Here is a 27,250-nt window from a genome sequence, read left to right as displayed (position 1 = left end):
CAAGCTTCCGCCGACAAACGAGTCGCCGACAAGCGAGTCGCAGATAGCTTAGCAAGGATCGCTGTAGCCGACGCCCAAAAGCGTACGCCGAAGATTACGTCGAGCGTTACGCATCAGTTAAAGGATACGCCGAAAAAGCCCGAAGGGAAGCAGGGACTACCCCCTTCAGTCAGGGAGTCTCCCGACTCACCTGAAGGTTTTTCGGAGGGCGACGGGACACTTTCCTCAACGCTTTGGGAGAGGTCGAGCCATTTCGAGTTAGATAACCCTATGTTTCCCCCGCCAGACCGCTCTGGGGTACCCCATGAAACAATGGAAAGACTCCACCTCTGTATGGAGAGGATGGAAAGGTTCATGACCACCCAGGCCTCTCAAACTCACAAGAGGACCAGAGAAGGGCCTCAGGAGGACCCCAGGGCCAAAAATCCGAGGCTAGTCGATCCCCAGCAGGACACAGCCTCAGACTTCCAAGATGTATATGACCTCACTGGGGAGGAACAAGACTTCGAGGAGGAAGATGATTTCATGGACAATGAAGAACAGAACCAGGAGGAATGTCTGGAAGACAGAACAGACATTATAGAAGAAGGCTTCGGGGTTAACCCAGAAGAGGGACCTTCACACCCCTGGCAATCACCATCAGTGTATTCCGACACTGATGTCCTAAACCTAACTCCTCCGGACAATTCTCCAGTTAGGAACACGTCTCCAATTGACGATCAGCCCACGTTCAATGCACTGTTGCGCAGAGCAGCAGCGCATTTCGAACTCGACACCGGGGAACTCTCTCCAGAATTGGACTTTGTAGAAAGAGTGATTAAAGAAAAACCCCCGGTCAGCCAGACATTCCACTCCTCGCTTCAGTGAAGAGAAGGATCATACCTTCGCTGTCCACTCCCGCAATGATCAGAGGGGTCAATCCACGGATTGAAAAACTTTTCACTCCTTCACCCTCAGACCCCCTCTACATTAGGGGACATTCCATTCCGGATTCCCTAGTGGTATCTAATACTAGAAAGAGGGCAGGGGTACCACTTTCCACCAGTGAGGCACCCCCTGACAAGGAGGGCAAGAGGCTATATGCCCTTGCAAAAAGAGTTACTTCCTCGGCTGCCTTCTCAGCAAGAATTTCCAACAACAATTCATTGCTTGCAAGCTACGCAGACGCGCAGTGGGCCAAACTGCGAAAAGACGCCGAGGAAGCACCGGAGCCTTTACGTACGCGCCTACTGTCAACTATTGGCGAAGGAACCCAAGTGAACCAGAGCATTGTTAAAAACTCTCTGGACGCGGCAGAAACAGCAGGACGTTCCTTGGTACAAGGAATACTCCTAAAGCGCCATGTATGGCTGCGCAACTCAGGCTTTAAACCAGAGACACAGGCGTCTTTGATAAATAAACCTGTCGAGGACGCTAACCTCTTCGGAAAAGCGGTAGATGAAGCCCTAGCGATGGCTAAAAAAGAGTTCGACACTATCAAGACTCTTGACCAAATCTCTAAGCCCACTACCAGGCGCGGCTATGGCAACAAACGCTTTTTTCGTGGCCAACACCAACAACAAAATCAACATCAGCAATACCCTGCCACCAATTACCAAACCAATAGTGGGCAGTACAGCCAAAGAGGCCAACGCCGGGGCAAAGGGAGGGGCCGGGGATCCACCCCCAGAGGCTCCCAAGCCCCCAACAACTCCAAGTGACGCGAAGATTCGCGTCCCCTCCCATGCAACACCGGTCGGGGGCCGGATAACATCCTTTCTTCCTGCATGGGAGGAGATAACGTCAGACCGTTGGGTACTGTCCACCGTAGCCCACGGATACTGTATCGAATTCAACAGTTCCCCATCCTACAGACCCCCGAGGGGACGTCGCATGACACCGGAACATCTTGCCATCCTTCTCCAAGAAGTACAACTACTGCTGGAAAAAGGAGCCATAGAGGTCGTGCCTCTATCTCAGGTAACGGAAGGTATTTATTCAGTGTACTTCCTTGTACCCAAAAAGGATCTAACCATGCGCCCTGTATTAGATCTGCGCCCAGCGAACAAGTTTATCAAACCCCAAAAGTTTCGTATGGTAACCTTACAGGAAGTAATCCCACTGCTTTCTCAGGGAGATTACATGACAACATTGGACATGAAAGATGCATACTTTCATATTTTAATGTTGCCAGCGCACAGAAAATACCTCAGGTTCATGATAGAGGGCAAACACTACCAGTTCAAAGTGCTACCCTTCGGCATAGCATCAGCACCAAGGGTATTCACGAAGGTGCTGGCAGTGGCAGCGGCCCACCTGCGCAGGTTGTCCATCCCAGTCTATCCTTACCTCGACGACTGGCTCATAACAGGGGATTCTTACGAAACATGCTTCTCCAATACCCAAAAGACAGTAGACCTTTTGTTCCAGTTGGGCTTCTCCATCAACGAAAAGAAGTCCAATTTAGACCCCAGTCAAATCAAGCAATTCCTAGGGGCTCTAATTCAAACAAAGGACGGCCTCGTCTTCCCCTCCAAAGAGAGGGTCCAAAACATGCTGTTTCAAATCCCTCAATATGTAACCGGTCGAGAGGTGACGGTACGCAAGGCTATGCGCTTGCTAGGAATGATGGCGTCGTGTATTTATTTGGTACCTCACGCGCGCCTGCGCATGCGCCCAATGCAAGAGTGGCTCAACAGCCAGTGGTGTCAGGCCAGCGGACTATGGGAGGATCTAGTTGTGGTCTCGCAGGCCTTAGTTCTCTCGCTACGGTGGTGGACAAAGGAAAACATGGAAAAAGGGAAACCCTTTGCCACACCCGCGGCGGAAGCCACTCTAACCACAGACGCATCCCTCACAGGATGGGGGGCGCACCTATCCCATCAGACTGCTCACGGAGTGTGGACTCCGAACGTAGCATCCAAACACATAAATCTACTGGAGCTACTAGCTGTGTTCAAGGCGCGAAGAGCCTTCCAGGAACACCTACAAGGCAAAACAGTAATGGTCCTTACAGACAGCACCACAGCCATGTACTACATCAACAAGCAAGGGGGCACCCACTCTCCAGGCCTGTCCAAGCTGGCCCAGAATATATGGAAGTGGGCTCTCAAACAGGACATGTTCCTACTATCACTACATGTACCCGGGGAACTCAATCTGCTAGCAGACAGTCTCAGCAGAGATTTCCCCCTGCCCAAAGAGTACGAATGGCGCCTGCACGAAGACATCGTCCTCGACGTCTTCACACAATGGGGATTCCCAGATATAGACCTGTTCGCAACCCTGGAAAACTCACAATGCCTAAGTTAAACCTCCAGGTACCCCCAGAACCAATCCAAGGGGAACGGTCTGTCGATGCAATGGTCAGGGAAATTTGTTTACGCTTTTCCCCCGACTCCCCTTCTCAACAAAGTGGTGCACAAGATGCACCAGGAACAAGTGACCATGATACTAGTGGCCCCAATGTGGGCACGACAACCATGGTTCGCTCACTTGATGGAGATGTCTCTATCCCCCCCAGTAAAACTCCCCTGCCCGTACAACATGCTGTCTCAGGACAAAGGCAGGACTCTGCATCCATGCCCCCAGAACATGAACTTAGCAGCTTGGCTCCTGAGATCATAGAGTTCGGACATCTACAACTCCCGCAAAGATGCATGGACATCCTCAGGGAAGTCCGAAAGCCGAACACTCGCCACTGCTATTCTAGCAAGTGGAAAAGATTTGTCATCTGGTGCAGGAGTAAAAGCATCAACCCTATTGACTGCTCTCCCACACATGTGGTCCTATACCTGACCCACCTTTTGGATTCAGGTCTAGTGTTTAACTCCATTAAAGTCCACCTAGCTGCACTTTCTGCATACACCACTTCCCAACTCAAAGTGTCGTGGTGGAGGATCCCTGTTATAAAGGCCTTCATGGAGGGAGTAAAGAGAATACACCCCCCGATAGCTGACCCAGCTCCCGGATGGGACCTTAATGTGGTACTTACCAGACTCATGGGCTCTCCATTCGAACCCATGCACAAAGCATCTCTTAAACACCTCACGCTTAAGACTGCTTTTTAATAGCTATCACCTCCATCAGGAGAGTAAGTGAACTTCAGGCTCTTTCTATTCTAGACCCCTTCGTTACAGTTCACAAAGATAAAGTGGTTCTACGCACTCACCCTAGGTTTGCTCCGAAATTTATTTCTAAATTCCACGTAAACCAATCTATAGAACTACCAACGTTCTTTCAAAATCCTTCCAATTTGGGAGAAAGGACTCTGCACACACTAGATGTACGCAGAGCGGTCATGTTCTACATGGAAAGAACCAGACCACTGAGGAAGACTAATCAGTTCTTCGTCTCGGTGGCAGCAGGAAGAGAAGGAGATGCAGTTTCAAAATCCACTATTTCTAGATGGATTGTTCAATGCATCACTCTCTGCTATACTCTTGCTAAGAGAGAACTGCCCTTTAGGCCAAGAGCACACTCTACTCGAGGCACGGGGGCATCCATAGCATTCATTGCAAATGTTCCCCTTGAGTCCATCTGCAAAGCGGCTACCTGGAGTTCTGTGCACACCTTTACAAAACACTACTGTCTAGATACACACTCTAGATCTGACTCCCAGGTGGGACAGGCAGTATTACGACACCTTTTCTCTACTGTTCCTTCTCATAACCCACCGCCAACTCCGGGTACTGCTCGCTAGTCTATGCACAGCATTTGATTCTAAGCAGATTAACAAACATCAGAAGAGAATGCATTACTTACCGTAAAAGCATTTCTGATGATTGTATCTGCTTAGATTCACATGCGCCCGCCCTTCCTCCCCGCTCGGATGGAAGGAACATAGACTTCCTTTATATATCTCTCTCTCTCTCTCTTTTCTGTACTCACTCACGTCTAGAAGGCTCCCTCAGGGCAGAAAAATACAAACAGAGGGACCTCGACGCGTGAGGGATTGTGGGTACAACGCACGTCACTATAGGGATAGTGTTTCAGACACGCCTTGTCGACGTCCCCTTTTCGACTACGAAAAACAAAATGCAATACTCCGCAGTGACCACTGGATGTCGGACCTATGCACAGCATGTGAATCTAAGCAGATACAATCATCAGAAATGCTTTTACGGTAAGTAATGCATTCTCATCTAGCTTGCAAAAGACATCTGGTTGCTCACAAGCCCATACGGAAATGGTACTGGAGGTTTGTAGAGATAATCCGGTGGGTGGTAGCCAAAAAATGGAAGGCACAGATCCCACAGCGGGAGACTTGCACAGGCAACTAGTCTGCCGTTCTGAAACTGACACTGCAGAAGGAAATTAAACCCCCTCAACACCCTTCTCGGACATCTAGGCACAAGGTCTATTGGACTTGCGTAATGAAGAGGTATGGGCGGCCCCAAACGCAGAACAGCAGTGAACCCCTTTGTAGAAAAGTCCAGGTAGCTTTATTTTACAAATGTACAGTTCAGTTTCCAGTTACTCAAGTATATACATAAAATCCATCCCCATTTACTCTACCTCAAGGCCACAAATGACACATTTACAACACACACAACACTCTACAACATTGTCTTGAGCGGTCAGTTATTATCATGCATCAACTTTCCACTAGCATACATGGATGACCAGCAAGACAAGACGATATACCAAATCACACCATCTCCCTTTCTTACAAACACAACCATATGAACACCAACATTAACAAACTCAATGGTATGCATGTGGACACAGAACACCATACACCATTTGACAACAAATTCAGAACTTTCAGGAAATCCCAAAATAATTTCCCTTGAGACGAATGTCCTCCCAGAAAGCATCGCTACTAAAGACACTTGCACTTTATATCCGGCTATAATGGCCTTTGGAACCAGGGAATATCCAGCCTCAAAGCAAGATGGGAGGTGGATGTGGGCTCACTTGAACCTGAAGAATGGGTGGAGGCATTGATATGTCCTAGAGAAGTTGGAATCTCAGCTAGGCTACGGCTAATACAACTAAGAATACTTCAGTGTACTACCCCTGCACTTCGTTATTCAAATGGTGGTGCACTAAACATGCTAACTGTTTAACATGTGGAGGAACCGAGGGAACTTTTTTCATATTCTGTGGGAATGTGCCCAGGTCTGCCGTTTTTGGATATGATTTGTGGACAGGTTGAACTTATTTTTTTGTGAACTGCAATTCTAGAAGACCCAGAATTGCTACTGCTAGGGTTATGGGTGGAAACCACATGGAATCGCTATGAAATAATGTTCCATCTACCACTGTTGGCCTGAAACAATTGCAGCTAAGTGTGTGGGGGGGCAGTGGAACACCCCTGATTAAGTATGTGGATCTCAGGAGGTCAACATGTGCATATCCCTGGGGATAAAATGTGTACTGAAGAGGGCACATCCGAAACTGCCTTCCGTCCTGAAATGCCCCCCCCCGCCCCAACCGAAAGAAGCACCAACGACAACATGGCTGCCGATCCTATGAGCTTACACCACTCCCCACTGCCCCCACCATGGACAACTACTCCAAAAGGTACCCTGCCAGCAGACCATATAACCCTGCATTAATACGAACCCTACCTAGAGTGGAGGAGCAGAGACAAGACAGAGCGGGAGATGATTACATGGACAGAATCAACTAAAAGCACCAAGAAGCCATGCCTCAAGTCGTTAGGACATCAAAACGACACAGCTACGTTAGACAGGAAGCACATGTGCAACCAGCACATTTAGGAAACTCGCACTCAATCCAGACGAAGAAAACATGCATAGAGGACAGTAACACATAGATACTGTCAGCACATATATTATTTTACCATTAGGCTTGCTACAGTCGTGTAGAAACGCAAGAAGCCAGAAGAGCATGTGTACATGCTTGCAGATGCTTACATGCAACTAACCCTATGGAAGGACAGGAGCACTCAAGGGGCCTGACCGGCCATGACGCACACTAACTTATGGACAACACATAATAGTAGCCAAAGCAGGCCTTAGGAAAATACAGCAGGCCATGATCGTCTCAGAGAAGTCTCAAGACACAAGAGGATGTACAAGCAGAACAGCCATGGCAGGATCAACGGCAGCCAAGGCCACAATGTTGCGAACAATATCCCACACACACAGAGTCAAGGTGACACTGGCTGCAGCAAACAATATTCCCTGCAAAATACAGACTAAATTTGAAGCAATTGAGCCTGCACACAGACTATTTCCTATAGTTTCACCATTTTCCACAACTACTAAGTCTCAAAGGCAGAGTTTTCACTGTGTTGCAATATACCTCGATAGACCCTTATTCAGCCATGGACAAATATATTTTGCATTGCAATGGAAAGTTCTGAAACAATTAATATTGTTTTGAAAGAATTGCTGTAAATAAAGATGTTCCCAAGTAGATTGTGTTTACTCCCCCCCAAGTTCTGTTGCTTTACAAATAAACCCAGTGACCAAGTAACCAAGGTGGGGGGGAGGCGGGTGCGAACGGCGCAAGCTTCGGATCTTGTTTTCAGGAACCTAACCTTTTATTCGGATTTCCCATTCACTCCTTTGCAAACTCTCCCAGTAGTTTTACAGAAAGGGGCGGGTGGCTGTCGAATCGGGACAGCCAGCCCCCCAGTGGGAACTGGTTCCATTCAGGTACTCTGGCAGACAAAGGACAGGGGAGTGTTGAACTCCTCTGCAGCTTCCTGCCTTCACAGACGCACTGGAGCCAAGGTGAGGACACCCAGGGGATCCCTCCAAAGGCAAAACTCTAATTCAGACCTTCCTCGGAAGAAGGGGCAACAAAGGACAACCACGCAAGAAATGGCAAAAAAAAGAAAGGAACCTGTGAATACAGTCTGCAGTAGAAAATAGCAAAAAAGCTGGTAGAAAACATCCACTGCCACCAGCCATAACTATAGGGTTGTCACTGTGACCAAAAGGTCAAAGGAGCACAGAGAGAAAAGTTGTTTTTAAGGATAGTCAAAGGAGAACCCAAAGGGGTCCCACCAACACTGCACATAGGGCGCTGTGTGATGCAAATGTGAAACACAGATTCCTTTAAAACCTATAGAGGAAAGCAGAGTTCCCAAAAGTCAGAGCAAAAGGAGTAAGGGGAAAAAGGATCCCCCTCATTCAGGATAGAAAAAAAAGTTCCTATGTCCAGCATAAAGTGCTGAGGGGGGTGTGGGGGAGTCTCACTAGGAGAGGGGATTAAGCATAAAACTGATACTTCTCTCTAACAGGAAGGACGGACGGCTATCAAAGGACAAGACACCTTGAACAGGACTTAAAACAGCAAGTGGAGCCATTTTGAGTGTATGTTTCCCCTATAGTGCATTATTATGGCTGCAGCAGCCTTGATCAACTCATTAAATAGAAAAAAGTAACAACTGCCACCAGCCTGTTCAGGGGATGCCTGGAAAGTAATCATTTTGTCACTTCCAACAAAGATAAAGGGCTACAAAGTGACCCCACATCACTCAATTGAGGATGGCTTGTGCTGCAAAGGATAACTAAAACGTCATAAAAAGGAGGTGACTGCACTGGGGAGTCTGGGGCACCCCAGTGAAAACAAAAAGACTTTGCAATAGGGACCCTAGAAGTCCCTGGCTGCATCGGTGGTGATGCTGCCATAGGATAGCAAGCGGTTAAAAAGAGTAGGGGAAGAGATCTCCCCTTCACTGGGACTCTTTTAAGAGGGGTCCAGTGAACCCAAAACCAAAGTACAAGTATGAGGTGAGTGACACAAAAAGGTCTCACTTAACTCTGGAGTCAGAAAAATGTCCCGGAGAGTCCAGCTAGTAGTTCTGGGAAACTGGACCGAGAGGGAAAGGTTTGCAAAAGACAAATCTCCCCAACACCCACACATGCTGTCGTGAAAACTGGCTTGTAATAGCCATGGCTTGAACTTCTTTGTTCTAGTTACAGTTGCACTGAAGAAATAGTTGATTTTGTAATGCTGTCAACACTTATTCCACCAACAGGGTAGACATCCTGTAGAATTCATAAAATTCAAAGTTTGAATAAATAGACACAAAAGACACACCTAGTTATTATTGTGACACTAGAAAATATTGGCAACCCATTTTTACATTGTGCTGCAGAAATAAAGCGATACTTTGATTTTTCTAGTGATTTAACCCCCCAGTTTCCCCACCCCGTCTTCCAACTGATGGAAGGCTAGATCCCTCCAAGCCACTCCATTAAGGATGGGCCTATGAGCCTGGGTTCTGAGGCCCATTGTAAGAATCTCCATCTTAAAACTATTTTAGTTCAACATTCTAGCTACTGATTTCCCATCTGGTATACATGATTGTCCTACATCACTTGGGTTTATATTTGCGCAATGAGAGGACCCATTTTTGCAACTGATTTACAAAACCTCTGGCAGTGTCGCGTCTGAAATTCCAACGGTTAACATGCACTTGTAAATGTTTAGTTTAATCATGAGACATTAACTATTTTGGTGTTCAGAAATTTCTTTTTTGAAGCGCTTTAACATTTTGCTCCACTTTTTAGGTATTCAAAAGATTCAACATCCCTGGGAGCCCACCAGAGTGCATGGGAAGAGGGAGGGACTGGAATGTCGACCTTATTCCCAAATTCCTTATGGCCACTGGTAAGTCTCATATTTTTCAAAGGTTTAGAAAATATAGTGGAGTTGATGTAGCAGTTGAAAATTGACGTCCAGGCGGCTGTTGGATCTGCTAGGTGAAGGAAGCTGTGTGAATGTGGCTATCAACAGCCAGTTGAGCCACCATGGCAGTAATATGTGTCAAGCTATCAAATTGTCTGGACCAAAGCAAGGTTATTCCCTGAGCTTCTTAAAACTTGGAAAAAACAAGTATCATATCTTTTGATGCTTTTAAGGATGACTAGATTGAGGGTTGTACTGTAGATGGGGGCGGTGGAGGGGGGGGGGGGGGAGTGCATTTCCTTAGTATTGCTGAATTAACAGGGTATGTTGAGCTCCATAAAACTGAAGAAGCACATGCAAAACTATTTCAGTAGCCCTGCTTTAACTGAAATCTAATCCTTCCGATGTTGATTTGTTATACTGTTAATAGTAGTCCTGGGAAAATTTGCTTCTGCCATCGGAAATTTCATAGTAGCCCACTGTTTAGGTTAGATATTTATTTTTGGGCTAAATCTCCCTCACCCGTGAGACCCCAGTACATTTTACTGGATGTGTGGGTTAGCAAAGGACTGCATAGTTTTAGACTTGTCCCTCGCTTCCTGCCTTCTGACACACACTGGAGCCTAGGCGTGGAATACAAAGGAGAGGACAGGCAACGAGGGCGCATACAATATGATCTGTGTGACAGAGTTGTCTGTGTTTGGGGGCAAGGAACAAAAGTGTGGTTTTACTCCTGATCGGGCCAGAGTGCTTATGTTGGGTGCATAACCTGGGAGGGTGGAGATGGGGTTGAGTCTGGGAATGCTGTGATCCCTTAAGGCGCAATGCAAGTGCGATAGGTGGTGGTATTGTGTCATGGAGGGATGCAAGACGTTGGTTAGCATCACTGGTTTACCCAACAAGTGGTGCTACCCAACGTCCTGCGCCCCTCCATGACAGTCATCCTGGTGGGTCGGGGCATTTGTATAGACACCACGTGTCTGCTCAGTAACTCTTGGAATTGTGCAAAGTGTGGATGGCTGGAGGGAGGGGGTGGGGATGAAAGAACAGAGCAGAGGCAAGGCACAGGATTTTCGAAGATATGGGTATCCATTGCATGCTGCGGTTAGGGTAATCATGGGCACCATATGGCTTACCTTGAGCAGTGGTGGTATGGTGGAGCTTTGGATACAGTGCAGGCATGAGTCCTGCCTCTGTAGATGGAAAAGTGGTCCAACCGCTTTGCTAGGTAGGTGCTCGGCATTAGACCTCCAGATTTCCTTGTGTGTGTGTGACTGAAGGTTCAGACATTTTTGGTGCAGGATCCCTCTCCCACAGAGACACTTTGGAGTTTCAGCGTAAGTGTCCACGGATACCACTGGTGGCCCAGCCCGGCAGGAACAACGCATCCCTCAGCTGCGGCTGGAGGTTCGGGCCATGTTAAAAAAGGGGGCAGTAGAGTTGGTCCCAAAGCGACTCCGGGGCTCCAGAGTTTACTCAAGATACTTCTTAGTAAAAAACAAGACCAGGGACTGGAGACCCATTCTCGACTTACGAGGACTCCAAGTCCCAAAAATACAGGATGGTCACGTTGCAGCACATGCTCGGCCAACTGGAGTAGGGAGATTTCCTGTCGTCGTTGGATCTAGGGGACATGTACTTCCACATCCCCATTCACAAGAAGCATCGCAAGTTCCTGCGCTTCGTCGTACAGGGAAAGCACTACCAGTTTAAGGCCCTTCCCTTCGGACTGAAGTCGGCACCCAGAGTTTTTGCAAAGTGCCTGGCATCCGTGATGGCCCATCTGCGCCTACAAGGGATACATGGGTACGCATACCTCGACGACAGGCTCATCTGCGCCAAGTCAAGGGAGATCGCTGTTGATCATACGGCGAGGACCATCTGTCTGCTGACGGATCTGGGGTTCTCCGTGAACTATCCGAAGTCCTGCTTGATTCCATGGCAAGACGCTCTGTTCCTGGGGTCCAGGCTCAACATGGTCTCCTGCCTGGCGGCTCCCTCAGAAGACAGGATAGCCTCCATTCTGGGCAAGGTGCGACGGCTGTTAGCAAGTAAAATCGCCACAGTAAGGACAAGCGAGTCGCTGCTCGGCATGATTTTGTGCATCTACCTGATCAGACTCTATAGGTTGCAGATGCGTCCCCTTCAGGAGTTCCTGGAGGCTCGTTGGATCCGGTTGTCCGGAAGCTTTGCAAACAAGATTGTCCTCGACGAGGAGTTCTGTTGAGTGATAAGGTGGTGGGGCGTGCGCTCCAATGTCGCTGGGGACTCAGATTCCCAGAGTCCTCCTTACCAGGAGACTGTAACGACGGACGCTTGCCTGGAGGGCTGGGGAGCCCACACCGGATATCTCCATGCCTTAGGCCTGTGGCTACCGGAGGAGAATGGTCTCCACATCAACCTGCTGGAAATGCAGGTGGTGTTCTGGGTCCTGGGACCTCAAGTCATTACTTCCGCCCCTCAAGGGCAAGGTGGTGAGGATCTTCACAGACACAATACCACCACAATGTTCTACATCAGGAAGCAAGGGGTGCCAGATCCCGAGTGCTATCCAGAGAGGCCCATGACATTTGTCACTAGGCTGTTGCCCCGAACATTTTCTCATTCATTTTCACATGGCGGGGGTCAAGAAAGCCATCACCGACTCCCTCAGCAGCGAGCTGCACTCCTGCCAGGATTGGCAACTTCACCTGGATCTGGCTTGCTCTCATGCACATTTTTGGTGCCAGAATTTCGGGTACCCCTGGATCCTCGCTGTAGTCTCCACGGAGTACCGCCTCCCTATCCCTGCCTCTCCTCCCTTCTCCCCTCCACTCCCACAGGTTGGGACAGCAACTGTTTTGGCGGAGATCCGGTCGCTCGTCGAGAGCCAGGCAGTGGAGGAACTCCAGCCTCCCAGCGAAGCCTGGGCTTGTACTCCAGGATTTTCACCATTCAGAAGAACCACCAGGTGGGCCTGAAAGTTGTGCTGGATCTTTCCACTCTACCGCTACAAAAATTCAAGATGGGTATGCCAGTTTTGATAGCGGAGACATTGTTCAAGGGAGACTGGATGTGCTCCCTGGATCTGAAGGACACGTACCTACACGTCCCGATCTGGCAGCCTCATCATTCCTTTCTAAGATTCAGGATCATGGGCTACCATTTCCAATACAAGGTGCTTCCTTTCGCCCTCAACTCTGCTCCCAGGGTCTTTACCCAGCTGAGGAACACTGTGGCGGCCCTCCTCAAGTCACAGGGCCACCACATATATCCGTACCTAGAGGACTGGCTCGTCAGAGCTACATCTCCGGAAGCAGTGCACCATACATCCCATGCTCTTATGAACACACTGCAAGAGCTGGGTTTTTCAATCTACCTCAAGAAGTTGCAGCTGCAGCCCACGCAGAGACTGACCTTCTTGGGCCTCATTTGGAACACATGCTCCGAGAGTTTGTCCCTTGGAGGACAAGATCACAGCCATCAAGAGGGCCACTGCGCACGTCCTCAGCAGGAAGTGACCTCAGTCTGGTGGTACCAACACCTACTGGGTCTCATGGCAGCAGCCCTCTTGGCTGTCCCCCACACAAGACTCTGGATGAGGAGGATACAGCTGCACTTTGCAGCATCTTTGAACCAGGAACGGGGCCATCAGTCAGATGATCCAGGTTCCTCCGTCGCTTCAACTAGACCTCACATGGTGGTCCAGGGACTGCAACCTGCTGACGGCAAGCCTTTCCGGCAACCTGCACCGCAGGTCACAATCACCAGACTCCTCTCTCGAGGGTTGGGGTGCCACTCTGGACAACCACTTAGTCCACGGCACCTGGACCCGGCAGGAGTACCACATCAATTGGCTGCAAATGAAGGCCATCTGGCTGGTGCTCGGGGCCTTCCGGTTCTTGAGGGCAAGGTCGTCCTCATTCAGACAGAGAACTCGATAAGCATGTTCTATGCCAACAAGCAGGGAGGTACCAGGTCCCCTCCACTGTGCTGCAGGCTGACTGTCAGCATGTGGGATTGGGCCTTGGAGAAGAACATCTACCTCACAGCGGTTCACCTACCGGGCGAATACAACCTGGAGGCTGACAGGCTCAGCAGACTGGGAGTGGACACCTAAGAGTAGCAGCTGAACGACCAAGTGCTTCAGGAGATCTTTCACAAATGGGCTCACCCTCAGGTGGAACTCATTGCCTCCTGGAGCAACAGGAAGCGCCAACTGTTTGCCACCTGGCAGGGTCAGGACCCAGGCTCCCTGGGTGATGCCTTTCAGATCAGGTGGGACGGAATGACAGCTTGCGCCTTTCCGCCCACTCCGCTGATTCACAGGGTGATATGCAAGATCAAGGCGTCTCTCCACCTCAACATCATCCTAATACCTCTATAGTGGTCAGCCGGGCCATGGTTCTCAGAGCTGTTCAGCCTCTCGTAAAGGTCTCCCATTCGCCTTCCGCCGGGCCCAGCACATCTTCTGGTGCAACCGGGTGGTGGTGGGGGGGGCACAGTCATTCACCCCGCACCAGAGAAACTAGCCCTCACAGCGTGGTTCCTGAACAGGTCACGTTAGGTCATCTCAACCTCTCGGGCTAATCTAGAGATCATATGGGCGCCAGGAGCAAATCTACCAGGGCCCTAGTATAAGAGCAAATGGACCAGGTTTTGTCACTGGGCAGACTCTAAGGGCTTCGACCCTCTGGCATTTTCCTTGGACGACGTGCTCTGTTTTTCGGCGCATCTCGCCCATTTGGGTGTGCAGGTGGACACTTGCTGCACCTACCTGGCAGCCATTGGGTCATACAGAAACTCTGAGGAGAGGTTTTTCTTCTTCTAACCCAATTGTCAAGAGACATTTGATGGGTCTCGCCAGGCTCTACCCTCCCATCAAGAGGCTGCACCACTTGTGGGAGCTCAACTTTGTCCTGAGCGCCCTGGCACTCAAACCATTCAAACCTATGGCATCGCGAACATCAGGCTGGTCACCATTAAGGCAGCCTTTTTAGTCTCTCACCCCGGCTCGCAGAATCAGCAAAATCCAGGCGCTGGTTGCCTTGGAGCAATACACGAAGTTTCACAAGGACAAGGTGGTCCTATGGACACACCCAGCATTCCTGCCTAAGGTGCCGTTGTGCGATCCACCTAAACGAGGAAATAGTGCTGCCTATGTTCTTCGCTGATCCTAAGGACGAGGCACAGGGTCCTGCATGGCCTTGATGTCAGGCTTGCATTGAAATTCTACTTGGACAGGACTAACAGCTTCTGCAAGTCGGAAGGTCTATCATCTTTGGAGGTTCAAGACCAGGGTACAAGGCATCCAAGGGCTCCATAGCTCGGTGGATTGTCTTGGCCATCAATGAAGCCTACGAGGGACAGCATACGCCACCTCTGGCCAAAATGCATGCGCATGCGGTCAGAGCCAAGGCAACTGCCATTGCCTTCCAGCGGCCTGTCCCCTGGCGGGTCATAAGCAGGGCGGCCACCTGGGCCACACCTTCGGATTTCTGCAAGCATTACTGTTTGGATGCCGGCTCTAGATCAGATGTGGCTTTCGGACAGGTGGTTTAGAAACCTTTTTGCTTAAGGAGGGTCTCCTCTCCACCCTGGGGCTCCGTTCAGTTGTAATTGCCCATGCAGTATGGAGGAAAGGGGACGGGACGTAAGAGTAATTAATATTTGCTCACAGTAGTGACTAATGTACAGTTTGTCCCCTTTCCTCCATACTTCCCACCATCCTCCCACCCCCTAATAAAACTGTTATTAGGCAATATTCATCTATTGTCGACGTGTCTATGGGGACTGAGGTGTGGTGCAAGAGGGCGGATTCAGGGCAGCGCATGCTCCCAGGGCAGCGCATGCTCCCAGGGCAGCGCATGCTCCCAGGGCTGCGCATGCTCCCAGGGCTGTGCATGCTCCCAGGGCTGTGCGCCTCTAAATTTAAAGGGGAAGATTTTTTTCTGGCGAAAAAGGTTCCGTCTCCCATCCCTTGGAAGGGACGCCCATGCAGTATGGAGGAAAGGGGACTACGTTAGTCACTACGATGAGTAACTTATTATTCCTGAAATAGAATAAGTGTAAGAGTTTATTACCAATAGGGTTTTACTCGCCTTGAATAGCATACTACAATTCTAAATGTGTAATGCTGAGTTCTTACTTAATTTTGTAGCGCATACTGCCGTTATGAAAAGTAATGAATAAGTTATTGCTTAATTTTGAATTGTGTTCCACTATTCTAAAACGTAATATGGGTGTAACTATCATTCCTGAAAGAAGAATAAGTTATATATTTTGCAAGGTACTTACTGGTAACATTTTTTCTAGAACTATATTATTCCTGAAACTGAATAAGTAACATACTTTCTGATGTTTGTTAATCTGCTTATAATCAAATGCTATGCATAGTCCGACATCCAGTGGTCACTGCGGAGTATTGCATCTTGTTTTTCGGAAGTCGAAAAGGGGACGTCGACATAGGCGTGTCTAATACTATCCCTATAGTGACGTGTAGTGTACCCACAATCCCTCATGTGTTGAGGTCCCTCAATGGTTTCTTCCTTCCGCCCAGAATACTGGTTATGAGGAGCACGTAAGAGACATTGCCATTACCATTTATTCGACCCTTGGTCGATTTGTCAGTTATCGTTAATCCAACCACCTCCAGCCCTCTGTCGACAGCTAAACAACTTCCCCGCCGAGTCAAGATCTTCGACGGCAGTGGTTTCGACGGAAGCGATCCTATCGGCGCTGTGGCCCGGCCTCGCCAGCCTACACAGTAGGGAGAGTGGGGGTTGTTGTGGACATTTCTGTTTTCTTCTAGAATGCCTTTCCTTTTCTCCCCCCTTTCCTTTGGGGTCGTTATCACTTATTACATCCTCAGCTATGGAGAGGACTCCTTTTAGATTTTTCCCTCGTAACGGCAAATTCACGTGGAAGGCTAAGCATAAGCGGTGTAACCGCTGCTTACCCCTCGACCACAACGAGGTCGGCTGTGCGTGCTGCAAACTCCTTTGTCAAAAAACTTTGAAGGACCGCAGGGTCAAGCGGTGGGCAGCCTACGCCATGTCGAAGGCTGATTCCTCACCCGCGGCGGCGGCCGCCGAATGTGACGAGGGGGATAGTGATAACGCTACCTCCGTATCAGAGGTTGTCGACCTCTCTAAGGAGCGCTCCCGCTCTTCCGCGTCTGTCCCCGGCCCCGAAAAGTTCAGCTCACGCCCTACTTATGGGGATGTACACCCCGGCGACGCCGATGTACATGAAAAAGTCAAATCTAAACACACAACCCACGGTCATTCCTCAAGTGAGTCGAAGAAGGCCCCAGCGCCAACAGAGACGCTGAATCTGCTGGCAGCCTCCGCCGACCGTAAGGGTCGCCAGCCCTCCCTGCAGCCGCATGCGCGCCTAGCGACTGGACCATCTGCAACTAAGGGCGCTACCACCAAAACGTCCGACGAAACGCCTCGTGAGAGAGCGCCCGCAGACAATAAGGTTCCGGCACCGCCGAAAACCATTCACAACCAGTCCTCGACAGACAAACTAGTCGTGGAGAGCTTAGCTAGAAAAGTCTCCTCTGACGCTCAAACGGACGCGAAAGAGTCACCAAGACCGGCTCACAAGGTCAGAGACGCCAAAATCTACAGAGGGTACGCTGGAACCTCCCCCCTCGCCGAAGGGAAGACCTAGAGATACATCCCCAGTGTCGGGCCCACGAGAAGGGTTCTCAGAGGGCGACGGGAGTATATCCTCCACGCTATGGTAGAGATCTTGACGCCTGGAGGCGGAGGAGCAGACCTTTCCGCCACTAGACCGTTCAGGGTTATCCCAGTGGACTAGCGAAAGATTTGAATTGTGCATGGACAGACTAGATAGGTTTGTGTCCACCTCTGACTACGTTGCACCCAAAAGGCCAAGAGGTACTCCATGAAGACCCTAGGGCCAAATATCCAAGACTCTTTGACCCACTTGAGGAGGAAATTGATACATATGACCTCACTGAAGAGGACCCACATTTTCAGGAAGATGAAGAATTTGTCTACAAGACCCTGTAGGGGACTTTGAAGGAGACCCAGACATATGTGAACCACAGCCCTGGCAGTCTCCAGGGGTGTCAACAGACCCCGATGTTTTGGATCTGCCCTCTCCTCAGACCACACCGGTCAGGAACCCATCACCTGTGGATGATCAACCCACTTTCAATGCAATGCTACACAAAGCGGCAGCACATTTTGAAATTGACACAGGGGAAATTACCCCAGAAGTAGATGTTGTGGAGAAAATAAGGAAAACCACCTACTAGCCAAGCCATACCCCTTCTTGCCTCAGTCAAGAGACGCCTTGTTCCCTCTTTTTCCGCACCTGCATTGCTTAGAGGGGTCAACCCAAGAATAGAGGAGCTTTTTAGCCCCTCACCGTCGGATCCCTTATATATTAGGGGTCACTCCATACCGGATTCCCTGGTAGTAACCACCACGAGGAAAAGGGCGGGGGTTACGCTATCTACTAGCGAAGCACCCCCAGACAAGGAGGGAAAGAAACTTTATGCCTTGGGGGAAAAGGATTACATCCTCGGCAGCTTTCTTCACGCGGATTGCCAACAGTAGTTTGTTGGCAAGCTACGCTGATGCCCAATGGGGATTGTTGCGCGAAGGCCTACACGAAGCCCCTGAGCCCTTGCCAAACCCGCTTGTTGGCCATTGTGACAGAGTACTCTGGTAAACCAAAGCATTATCAAGAATACCTTAGATGCTGCGGAAACTGCTGGCCGGTCACTAGTCCAGGGTGTACTTATTAAGTGTCGTGCTTGGCTCAGAAACTCGGGTTTTAAGCCAGAAACCCAGGCGTCCCTCATCAACAAACCCCTTGAAGACTCAAACTTGTTTGGCAAGGTGGTTGATGACGCACTGGAAACAGCTAAGAAGGAACACGAAACTCTAAGGACTCTGGACTAAATTACAAGACCTCCTAATAAGCGAGGTTACAGCAACAGGCGCTTTTTTCGTGGCCAACAACAAAATCGACAACAATACTCCTCAGCCGGCAACTGGTCCTCCGCTTAGGGAACCAGTGGACAGTATGCTCAGAGAGGACATCGTCGTGGCAAGGGAAGAGGTCGGGGCTCCACTCCCAGAGGCTCTCCGGCTACCAACACCATATGACCCGAGTTTGGGTCCCCTCCCATGCATCTCCGCTCTGGGGCCGGTTAACATCATCCCTACAAGCATGGGAGGGAATTACCACAGACCGCTGGGTACTGTCAACAATAGCCCACGGTTACTGCATCGATTCAGTCGGTGCCCTACATTCAGACCCCCCAAGGCTAAGACGCCCATCACCAGAACACCTCTCCATCCTTCTTCAGGAAGTCGAACTGCTGCTGGAAAAAGGAGCAATAGAGGGCATGCCTCTATCACAGGTAAAGGAGGGTATTTATTCAGTGTACTTCCCTGTACCCAAAAAGGATTTAACCATGCGCCCTGTATTAGATCTGCGCCCAGCGAACAAATTCGTAAAGCCTCCGAAATTTTGTATGGTGACTTTGCAGGAGGTAATCCCCCTGCTCACATAGGGGGATTACATGGCAACACTGGACATGAAAGATGCATACTTTCATATTTCAATGTTGCCAGCGCACCGGAAATACCTCAGGTTCATGATGGAAGGCAGACACTATCAGTTCAAAGTGCTACCCTTTGGCATAGCCACAGCGCCAAGGGTATTCACGAAGGTACTGGCAGCGGCACACCTGCGCAGGTTGTCCATTCTGGTCTATCCTTCCCTCGACAACTGGCTCATAACAGGGGATTCTTACGAAACATGCTTCTCAAATACCCAAGACTGTAGACCTTTTGTTCCACCTGGGCTTCTCCATCAATGAGAAGAAGTAGAGTCTAGACCCCAGCCAAGTCGAGCAATTCCTAGGGCTCTAATTCGAACAAAGGACAGCCTCGTCTTCCCCTCTAACGAGAGGGTCCAAAACATGCTGTTTCAGATCCCTCAATATGTAGCCGGTCGAGAGGTGGCGGTACACAAAGCCATGCGATTGCTAGGAATGATGACGTCATGTATTTATTTGGTACCTCGCGCGCCTGCGTCCAATGCAAGAGTGGCTCAACAGCCAGTGGTGTCGGGCCAGCGTACAATGGGACGATCTAGTGGTGGTCTCGCAGGCCTTGGTTCTCTCGCTGCGATGGTGGTCAAAGGAAACCCTTGTGTTGCGGAAACCATTCGCCACCCCCGCAGTGGAAGCCACTCTAACCAGACTTGTCCCTCACAGGATGGGGGGGCTCACCTATCCATCAGACTGCACACAGAGTTTGGACTCCGAGTGTGGCGTCCAAACACATAAACTTGCTGGAACTACTGGCGGTCTTCAAAGCACTGAAGGCTTTCCAGACACACCTACAAGGGAAAATAGTGCTGATCCTCACAGACAGCACCACGGCTATGTACTACCTGAACAAGCAAGGGGGGCACTCGCTCTCCAGGACTGTCCAAGCTGTCCCAGAACATCTGGAAGTGGGCTCTCAAACACATGTTCCTGTTATCTCAACATGTACATGGGGAACTCAATGTTCTGGCAGACGGACTCAGCAGAGGCTTCCCTCTGCCCACAGAGCACGAATGGCGACTACACAAAGCCATTGTCTCCAATGTTTCCGCAGAATGGGACTTCCCAGAGATCGACCTGTTCGCAACTCTGGAGAACACCCAATGCCAAGATTACGCCTCCAGGTACCCCCAGAACCGCTCCAAGAGGAACGGTCTCTGGATAACATGGTCAGGGAAATTTGTCTACGCTCCCCCCCCCCCCACCTGATCCCCCCCCCCCCGACTCCCCATCTCAACAAGATGGTGCACAAGATGCACCAGGAACCAGTTGCCATGATACTGGTGGCCTCCATGTCTACCCGCCAACCCTGGTTCGCTCATCTGATGGAGGTGTCACTGTCTCCTCCAGTGAAACTACCCTGCCCGTACAACATGTCACAGGACAGGGGCCAAACACTGCACCCATGCCCACAGACCCTGAACCTGGCAGCCTGGCTCCTGAGGTCATAGAATCTGGACATTTGCAGCTCCCACAGAGATGCATGAACATTCTCAGAGAGGCAAGGAAACTGAACACTCGTTACTGTTACTCTAGCAAGTGGAAACGGTTCGTCATTTGGTGTAAGTCAAAGAGCATCAACCCCGTTGACTGCTCCCCCACACAGATTGTTCTGTACCTGATTCACTTGTTGGACTCAGGTTTAGTCTTTAATTCTATTAAAGTTCACCTAGCTGCACTCTCCACCTACACTACGTCTCAACATAAGGTGTCATGGTGGAAGTTCCAGTTATTAAAGCCTTCATGGAGTGAGTGAAAAGAATTAATCGTCCTGTATCTAACCCAGCTCCCGGATGGAACTTGAATGTTGGACTAACCAGGCTAATGGGCTCCCCCTTCGAGCACCTACATGAAGCAACCCTTAAAGATCTCACTTAAGACTGCTTTCTTGATAGCTATCACCTCCATTATTTTAGATCCCTTTGTAACATCCCTTTGTAACATCCCTTTGTAACAGTTCACAAAGATAAGGTGGTTCTACGCACACACCCTAGGTTTGCACCGAAGTTCATTTCAAAATGTCATGTCAACCAGTCTATAGAACTACCAACATTCTTTCAGAACCCATCTAACTTGGGAGAAAAGAGCCTGCACACTCTTGATGTGCGCAGAGCAGTCATGTTTTATATGGAAAGAACTAGACCATTGAGAAAGACTAATCAGTTTTGTCTCCATGGCGGCAGGAAGAGAAGGGGATGCAGTTTCCAAATCCACTATAGATGGATTGTCCAGTGCATCACTCGGTTACACTCTTGCTAAGAGGGAACTGCCCTTCAAGCCAAGAGCACACTCTACTCGAGGCCCTGGGGCATCCATAGCATTCATAGCAAATGTTCCCCTTGAGTCCATTTGCAACGGGGTAACCTGGATTTCTGTACACACCTTTACAAAACACTATTGTCTAGATGCCCATTCTAGATCTGATTCCCAGGTGGGACAAGCAGTACTAAGACATCTTTTCTCTACTGTTCCTTCTCACAACCCACCTCCAACTCCGGGTACTGCTCGCTAGTCTATGCACAGCATGTGATTCTAAGCAGATTAACAAACATCAGAAGACATGCATTACTTACAACCATCAGAAATGCTTTTACGGTATCTGCTTAGATTCACATGGGCGCACCCTTCCTCCCCGCTCGGATGTAAGGAACATGGATGTCTTATCACTTCTTTTCTGTACTCACTCACGTAGTCATAAGGCTCCCTCATGGCAGAAAACATACAAACGGAGGGAGCTTGACGCGTGAGGGGTTGTGGGTACACTACATGTCACTATAGGGATAGTATTATAGACATGCCTATGTCGACGTCCCCTTTTCGACTTTCGAAAAACAAGATGCAATACTCTGCAGTGACCCCTGGATGTCAGACTATACACAGCATGTGAATCTAAGCAGATACAACCATCAGAAATGCTTTTACGGTAAGTAATGCATGTCTTACTACCAATAGGGGTTTGCCTACTGTGATGAATCGACAATGATTCCGCCAGAAAAACCTGGCCTGGGACACTTCTCATCTGGCCAGGGAAAGGCAGACGCTTTCTGATTGACCCTGGGTGGTGTTCTGCGGGAGGACCATATTAGGGGGTAGAAGCAGGTCCGGAGGAATGGGAATCCCCCTTATTCAACTTTCCCCAAAACCCCACTCTTCTGATGGCTTATTGTAAACCGGATATAAGGGAACCTAATTTTTACATTAGGACTTTGTCCCAGTACTTATGGGACTTGAAGATGACTGAAGAGGTGCAGTGTTGCAGGAGTGGTCAGATTATTAATGCAAATTACCCAAACCTGAGGGAGACTAAGAGGCTTAAAAGGCCCCCTTAGGTGCAGGCCATGGGTGGGAAGCGTGGTGAGCAGAAGCAGGGTGAGTTGTGCAGGCAGCCCAGGGAGAAGCTGGAGTTCGCTGCTTAGTTGCTGCAGTCTTGGGCAGCTGTGTCTTTCTACGGTTTAGTGGAGCGAGGAAGAGCTCATCAATAAAATCTCCTGGGAGGCGCGGAGATCGGTGCTGCAGCCTTGGGCAGCCTTGGGTAGAAGAGATGCAGCTCTGCGAGTGGGTGAGCAGTCTGGTTAAACGTTTTAAGGGTTTCTGACTGTAGCGGGACAGCGGCAAAAGATGGGTAAATAAGCCCACAATAACCATTCTGTGCCAGCACCTTAGACAGCGCTCTTGCGTCCCTCCTAACTGACCCTTCTGCTCTGTCTAAATTGCGGAGTGGAAAGTTAATGATTGCCGAAAAAGGCTGGTTGGCTTTGAAAGCTCATGAGGAGAGGGAGGAGCGGTGTGGCGCTAAAGAGGCCAGTACCCCAATGGACGCTGACAGCATGAACAGAGCTCTGGATTCTGAAGCAGCCACTGTAGTGGAAACTTGTGGCGGATCTCGGCTGGGGAAGGGGCTAATAAATGCAAGTGAGCCAGATGAGTGTGCGTCTAACAAGCAGACACCCCCCTTCTATTCGGAGGCATTGGTAAACCAGGCCACCCATCGGACAACATCCGATAACCTTTTCCATAGTTTGCAAAATAACCCATCGACTATCCTAAACGCAGCGGAAGTTAACGCTGTGATTCACAAATGTTACTTTTGCCCAACATCTTCTGCTGGCCGAGGCCACAGAGGCAGAATGTGAGAACAGGAATTCTACCCCCAGAGGCAGCTGACATTGCGAGCAAGGATTGGTGAGCCAAGCTATTCTGAAATGTAAAAATATTAGCGTGTTGGATCACTCCTTTGAACAACTATGCAATGACATGGATGCTATCGTGGAACTGAGCCATCGCACAGGGTCTACCTCAGGAGCAGTGACAGATGTTCTTGCCCTGAACTATGGGCCGAGTCCCCTGCATAGCTCAGTTCTTGACCAGTTGCATGAAGCAAGGTCTCGCCCCAATTTTGAAATGTCCACCAAGATATAACTACTTCACGCCAAAATGTATTTTTTGAAGGCGGGACTCAAATATGCCACAGATTGAATCGTTGGGACCAGCTTCAATTTCAGGCCTCCCTCTCGCCTGAGGGTCCTTCTATGATAACATAAAAGATGTGGCTCAAGACAACGTCCAGAAGCTAAATATGCTGGATAGTATCAAAGAGGCGGTACATGAAAACACCCAGAAGTTAAACACACTGGACAGCATCAAAGATGCGACACAAGTCCACGGCCAGAACGCATTGGAACAGGGTGTTACATAGTTATTGTCAATCAGGACAGAACCTTACAACCTGTGTAAGTTTGCAGTGTTTGAGAGGAGGAACGAAGTAGACGCTGTCTCCAATATAGGAGATCCACCATTACAAGATGCATCTGTACTGGTTGTGGGTTCGAGATACTTTGAGGACCAATCACTATATACCAGGATTAGTGAACCACCAGACAGCCCTTCACCATTGGCGGATTTATGCGGTAAGGGAAATGAAATTACCATGGTCTCTCAAAGTGACAATGAAGAAGGGATTGAGCCAATTAACACCGATGCACAGGATGCAACCTCGCACAGTTTCCAAGAGGGGGTGGAACAACAGCGTTTTACTAAAAAGACCAACACCTCCCTGTCTTAAACCAGAATAGAGGAAACGACTCAAAGTTCTTCAGTGCTCTGTCAGAGCGGGCAGAAGAGAGGGGTCACAATGAAGTAGCATCTGAACAGACGCCAACATACATGGTACAAAAGCGAGGGGGGACTACAAAAGCAACTAAAAAAAGAAGCAAACAAAAATAACTATCTTTCTCGAAACTACAATTGCCAACAATACTGAGGCTGTGCCCCTCTCGACTACTCCAACAGAATATACAACTATGAATGAATGAATGAGTGAGATCTGAGAAGTACTCTGGTGCCTCAACCGTTAGCGGGATAAATGTGTTGGTGAAACCGACTGGGAATGACCAGACCCAAAACATAACCAGTGGGAAGCACTCACAATGAAAACCCTAAAGCTATCCCATCACAAACGACTTGTGACACTTTTAAAGGGACAATCATGAGTTGTCAATAAACCCGGAAAAATGCAGACAACTGCACATGAATAGGGGCCAAGTGATTAAGGGGTTCCAAGCAATCACTGCACTGTTAGCGCTGCGATCAGACAACATCCAAAGTGTAGCTTTTCCAAATAAAGGTGCAGAGATATCTCAAGTGTGCTATTTTGCTACCAATTTGATAGCGCACACTGTGTGGAACAACCGGGAAACAATTAAATCTTTGGGATATGACTTGGTGGAGCTACAAAATCAAGAATCGTCCGAGTCCTTCCTGTTCCCACCATTCAGTGTCGCACTCTTGGAACGGACTACCCCATGTAACAAAGATGGCCATGTTATTACTAGAGGTGGTACGGAGGACTGGCCTTGGTTGGAGGTTGCAATAGAGATGTTAAAGAAATCTAAATTCGACCGGACCAGTCTTTAGGGAATGTCTGCTGTGTGTGGCTTCATGGAATGTGGGTGGGTTCCAACGACTAAGTAGACCCAATGTTGAGAGTCTTAAGTCAGTGGGTGTGATTCTGTTGCAAGAAACTGTCTTTGTACTGGAGGGTTTGCACACTTCTTGCAAGGATGCTACAAGAGGCACTAAAGGTCGGCTGAAATGGGGACTTGCCATTGCAGTGCACCTTAACTACAATTGCAGCCATTATGAGGTTGAGGTAAAATCTCTGCATATGATGGCTATTAATATATACTTGTGCTGAAAATGAAAATGTACTCCTTGTAAATGTGTACTGGAGTCCGACAAATACAACACTAGTGCACCTACAGCTCGAGCTTATGCAATGGCTGGGGAAATCCCAAAACCAATACGTTGTTTTGGCTGGAGACCTAAACGCAGCATGTGTGGAAACGCAGGGACTGAGGGGGCGATCCTATTGTGATGTGGCTGATTCGAGAATTGACAATTTGGTTTTTGTTGGGATCAGTTCCTCGCTAGTTGGGATATGCAGGTATGCATTCCAGAGGAGGCGCAGGTTATAAATGGTTTCTACACGTGGTCTAGGGGCCTGAACAGTTCCTGGATTGACCACTTCTAGGTTTCCTCCCCTATGGCTAGCCTTTGTGAACCCTTGGTTGAAGGAGATTCCCTTGGCAGTAACCATTCACCAATATTCCGTAGTCCCAAGCCTCCGAATGGCTATGCAATGACGGATTACTGTGATGCCTTCATTACACCTACGAGGGGGGGCGGGTGTGTCTGGCCTATGGTGAAATGGAATGCTAAGGCATATAGGACCTTCATGAGGGGGTGGGAACAAGTGATGCTACATATGGGCTACTGGGGGAGACCTGAATGCAGTACACTATAATCGGAGACTGCAGTTATGCATGAATAATGTCTCTAACGGGCAAAATACATGGGGGGTGGGGGGCGACCGACCCATAGGCACACTTATGATCCAAGGGTGAGAGGCAAAGCTCACTAAGAGGGAGGCACTTAAGGCTTTGCCATTTAATAACAAGGGGGCGGCTGGACACAACATTGCTAGGAATTGGATTATGTTTACATATAAAGGCACCTTGAAGTCGCTCAGAATGGAATTGTATATTAGAACGAACCAAGATGTCATTAGAACCATCATTGATGGAGATTGCTCCAAATTCTGGTCACCACTGGGAGGTAAAACCAAAAGGTTGGAGGATCCTGTGTGTCCTATAACATCGCATGCATGGGTCAGCTACTTGCAGGACAAATATTCATTACCTAAAGATGAAGTCACACCTCACATAGTTACTGAACTAAGAGGAGATTCCATCAGGTACATCTGGGATGGAGAGGACATTGCTTGGGCTATTGGCAGAGCTCTTTTGGACTCATCAAGCAAGGTTTTGGCGACATTATTGTTGAGGGAACTAAGAGCAAAAATGGAATCACTGCACCTGTTTCCCTATCAAGTAAGCTTTAGCTCAGGAGTGGGGACTTCACCATGTCCCATTTACTAACCGCTATAAAAAAGAAGCAGGGTACGAAATGTCTACATGGTCTCTATAGACATGTCGATTGCATTCAACACTATAAGTAGAGGCAGGCTGTTGGCTAAACCCTTTGAATGGAACATCCCGGGGCACTTGGTCCATCTCTTGGCATTGCTCCACACGAACACAACACTGAGGTTAAGGTTAAATGGGGAGGGTGCCCTGATGGATTCGATACCCACTTTGTGGGACGACAGGGATGTATTGCTGCGCCAACCTTATTTAACCTCTACATTGCTGAAATGAACAATCTGGGCACAACTAACCCTGTAAAATTGGGCACGGTAACACTCGACTGGCTAGCCGTTGCAGACGATATAGTGTTATTCGATCTTACTCGCTTTGAAACACATTGTGTATAGGCGCTATACAAATAATCAATCAATCCTATGGGTCTGCAAAGGAAGTTGAACCTCTTTTTCAACGACGCATTGGAGAACAACCTCAAAATTACTGGACAGACGTCCAAAGTAATAGTTTTCATGACAAGAGTCCCAAAACCTTTAATTGGAGAGTCGAGAAAAACCCCTTGGTGAGAGTGCAAATGCTGAGATATCAGGGTTATGAGGTTGACAAGAAGAGCTCTAAAGAGGGATGGAATCACTCC

The 27,250-nt window shown here is 49.0% G+C and overlaps 1 protein-coding gene across 1 annotated transcript in view; it reads left to right on the top strand.

Moving 5' to 3' along the window:
• GDI2 (GDP dissociation inhibitor 2) overlaps positions 1-27,250 on the top strand; it is a 404,570-nt gene that overhangs the window by 133,102 nt on the left and 244,218 nt on the right. Inside the window, exon 3 of the mRNA XM_069629650.1 lies at positions 9,477-9,576. Coding sequence (XP_069485751.1) covers positions 9,477-9,576 — 100 coding nt within the window. The remainder of the gene's footprint in view (positions 1-9,476; positions 9,577-27,250) is intronic.

This window comes from Ambystoma mexicanum, chromosome 12, assembly GCF_040938575.1.
Source record: "Ambystoma mexicanum isolate Mex_15411 chromosome 12, UKY_AmexF1_1, whole genome shotgun sequence".
NCBI lineage: Eukaryota > Metazoa > Chordata > Amphibia > Caudata > Ambystomatidae > Ambystoma > Ambystoma mexicanum.
Note: the sequence above shows the minus strand (reverse complement) of the source record. Positions and strands in the feature narration are given on the sequence as shown.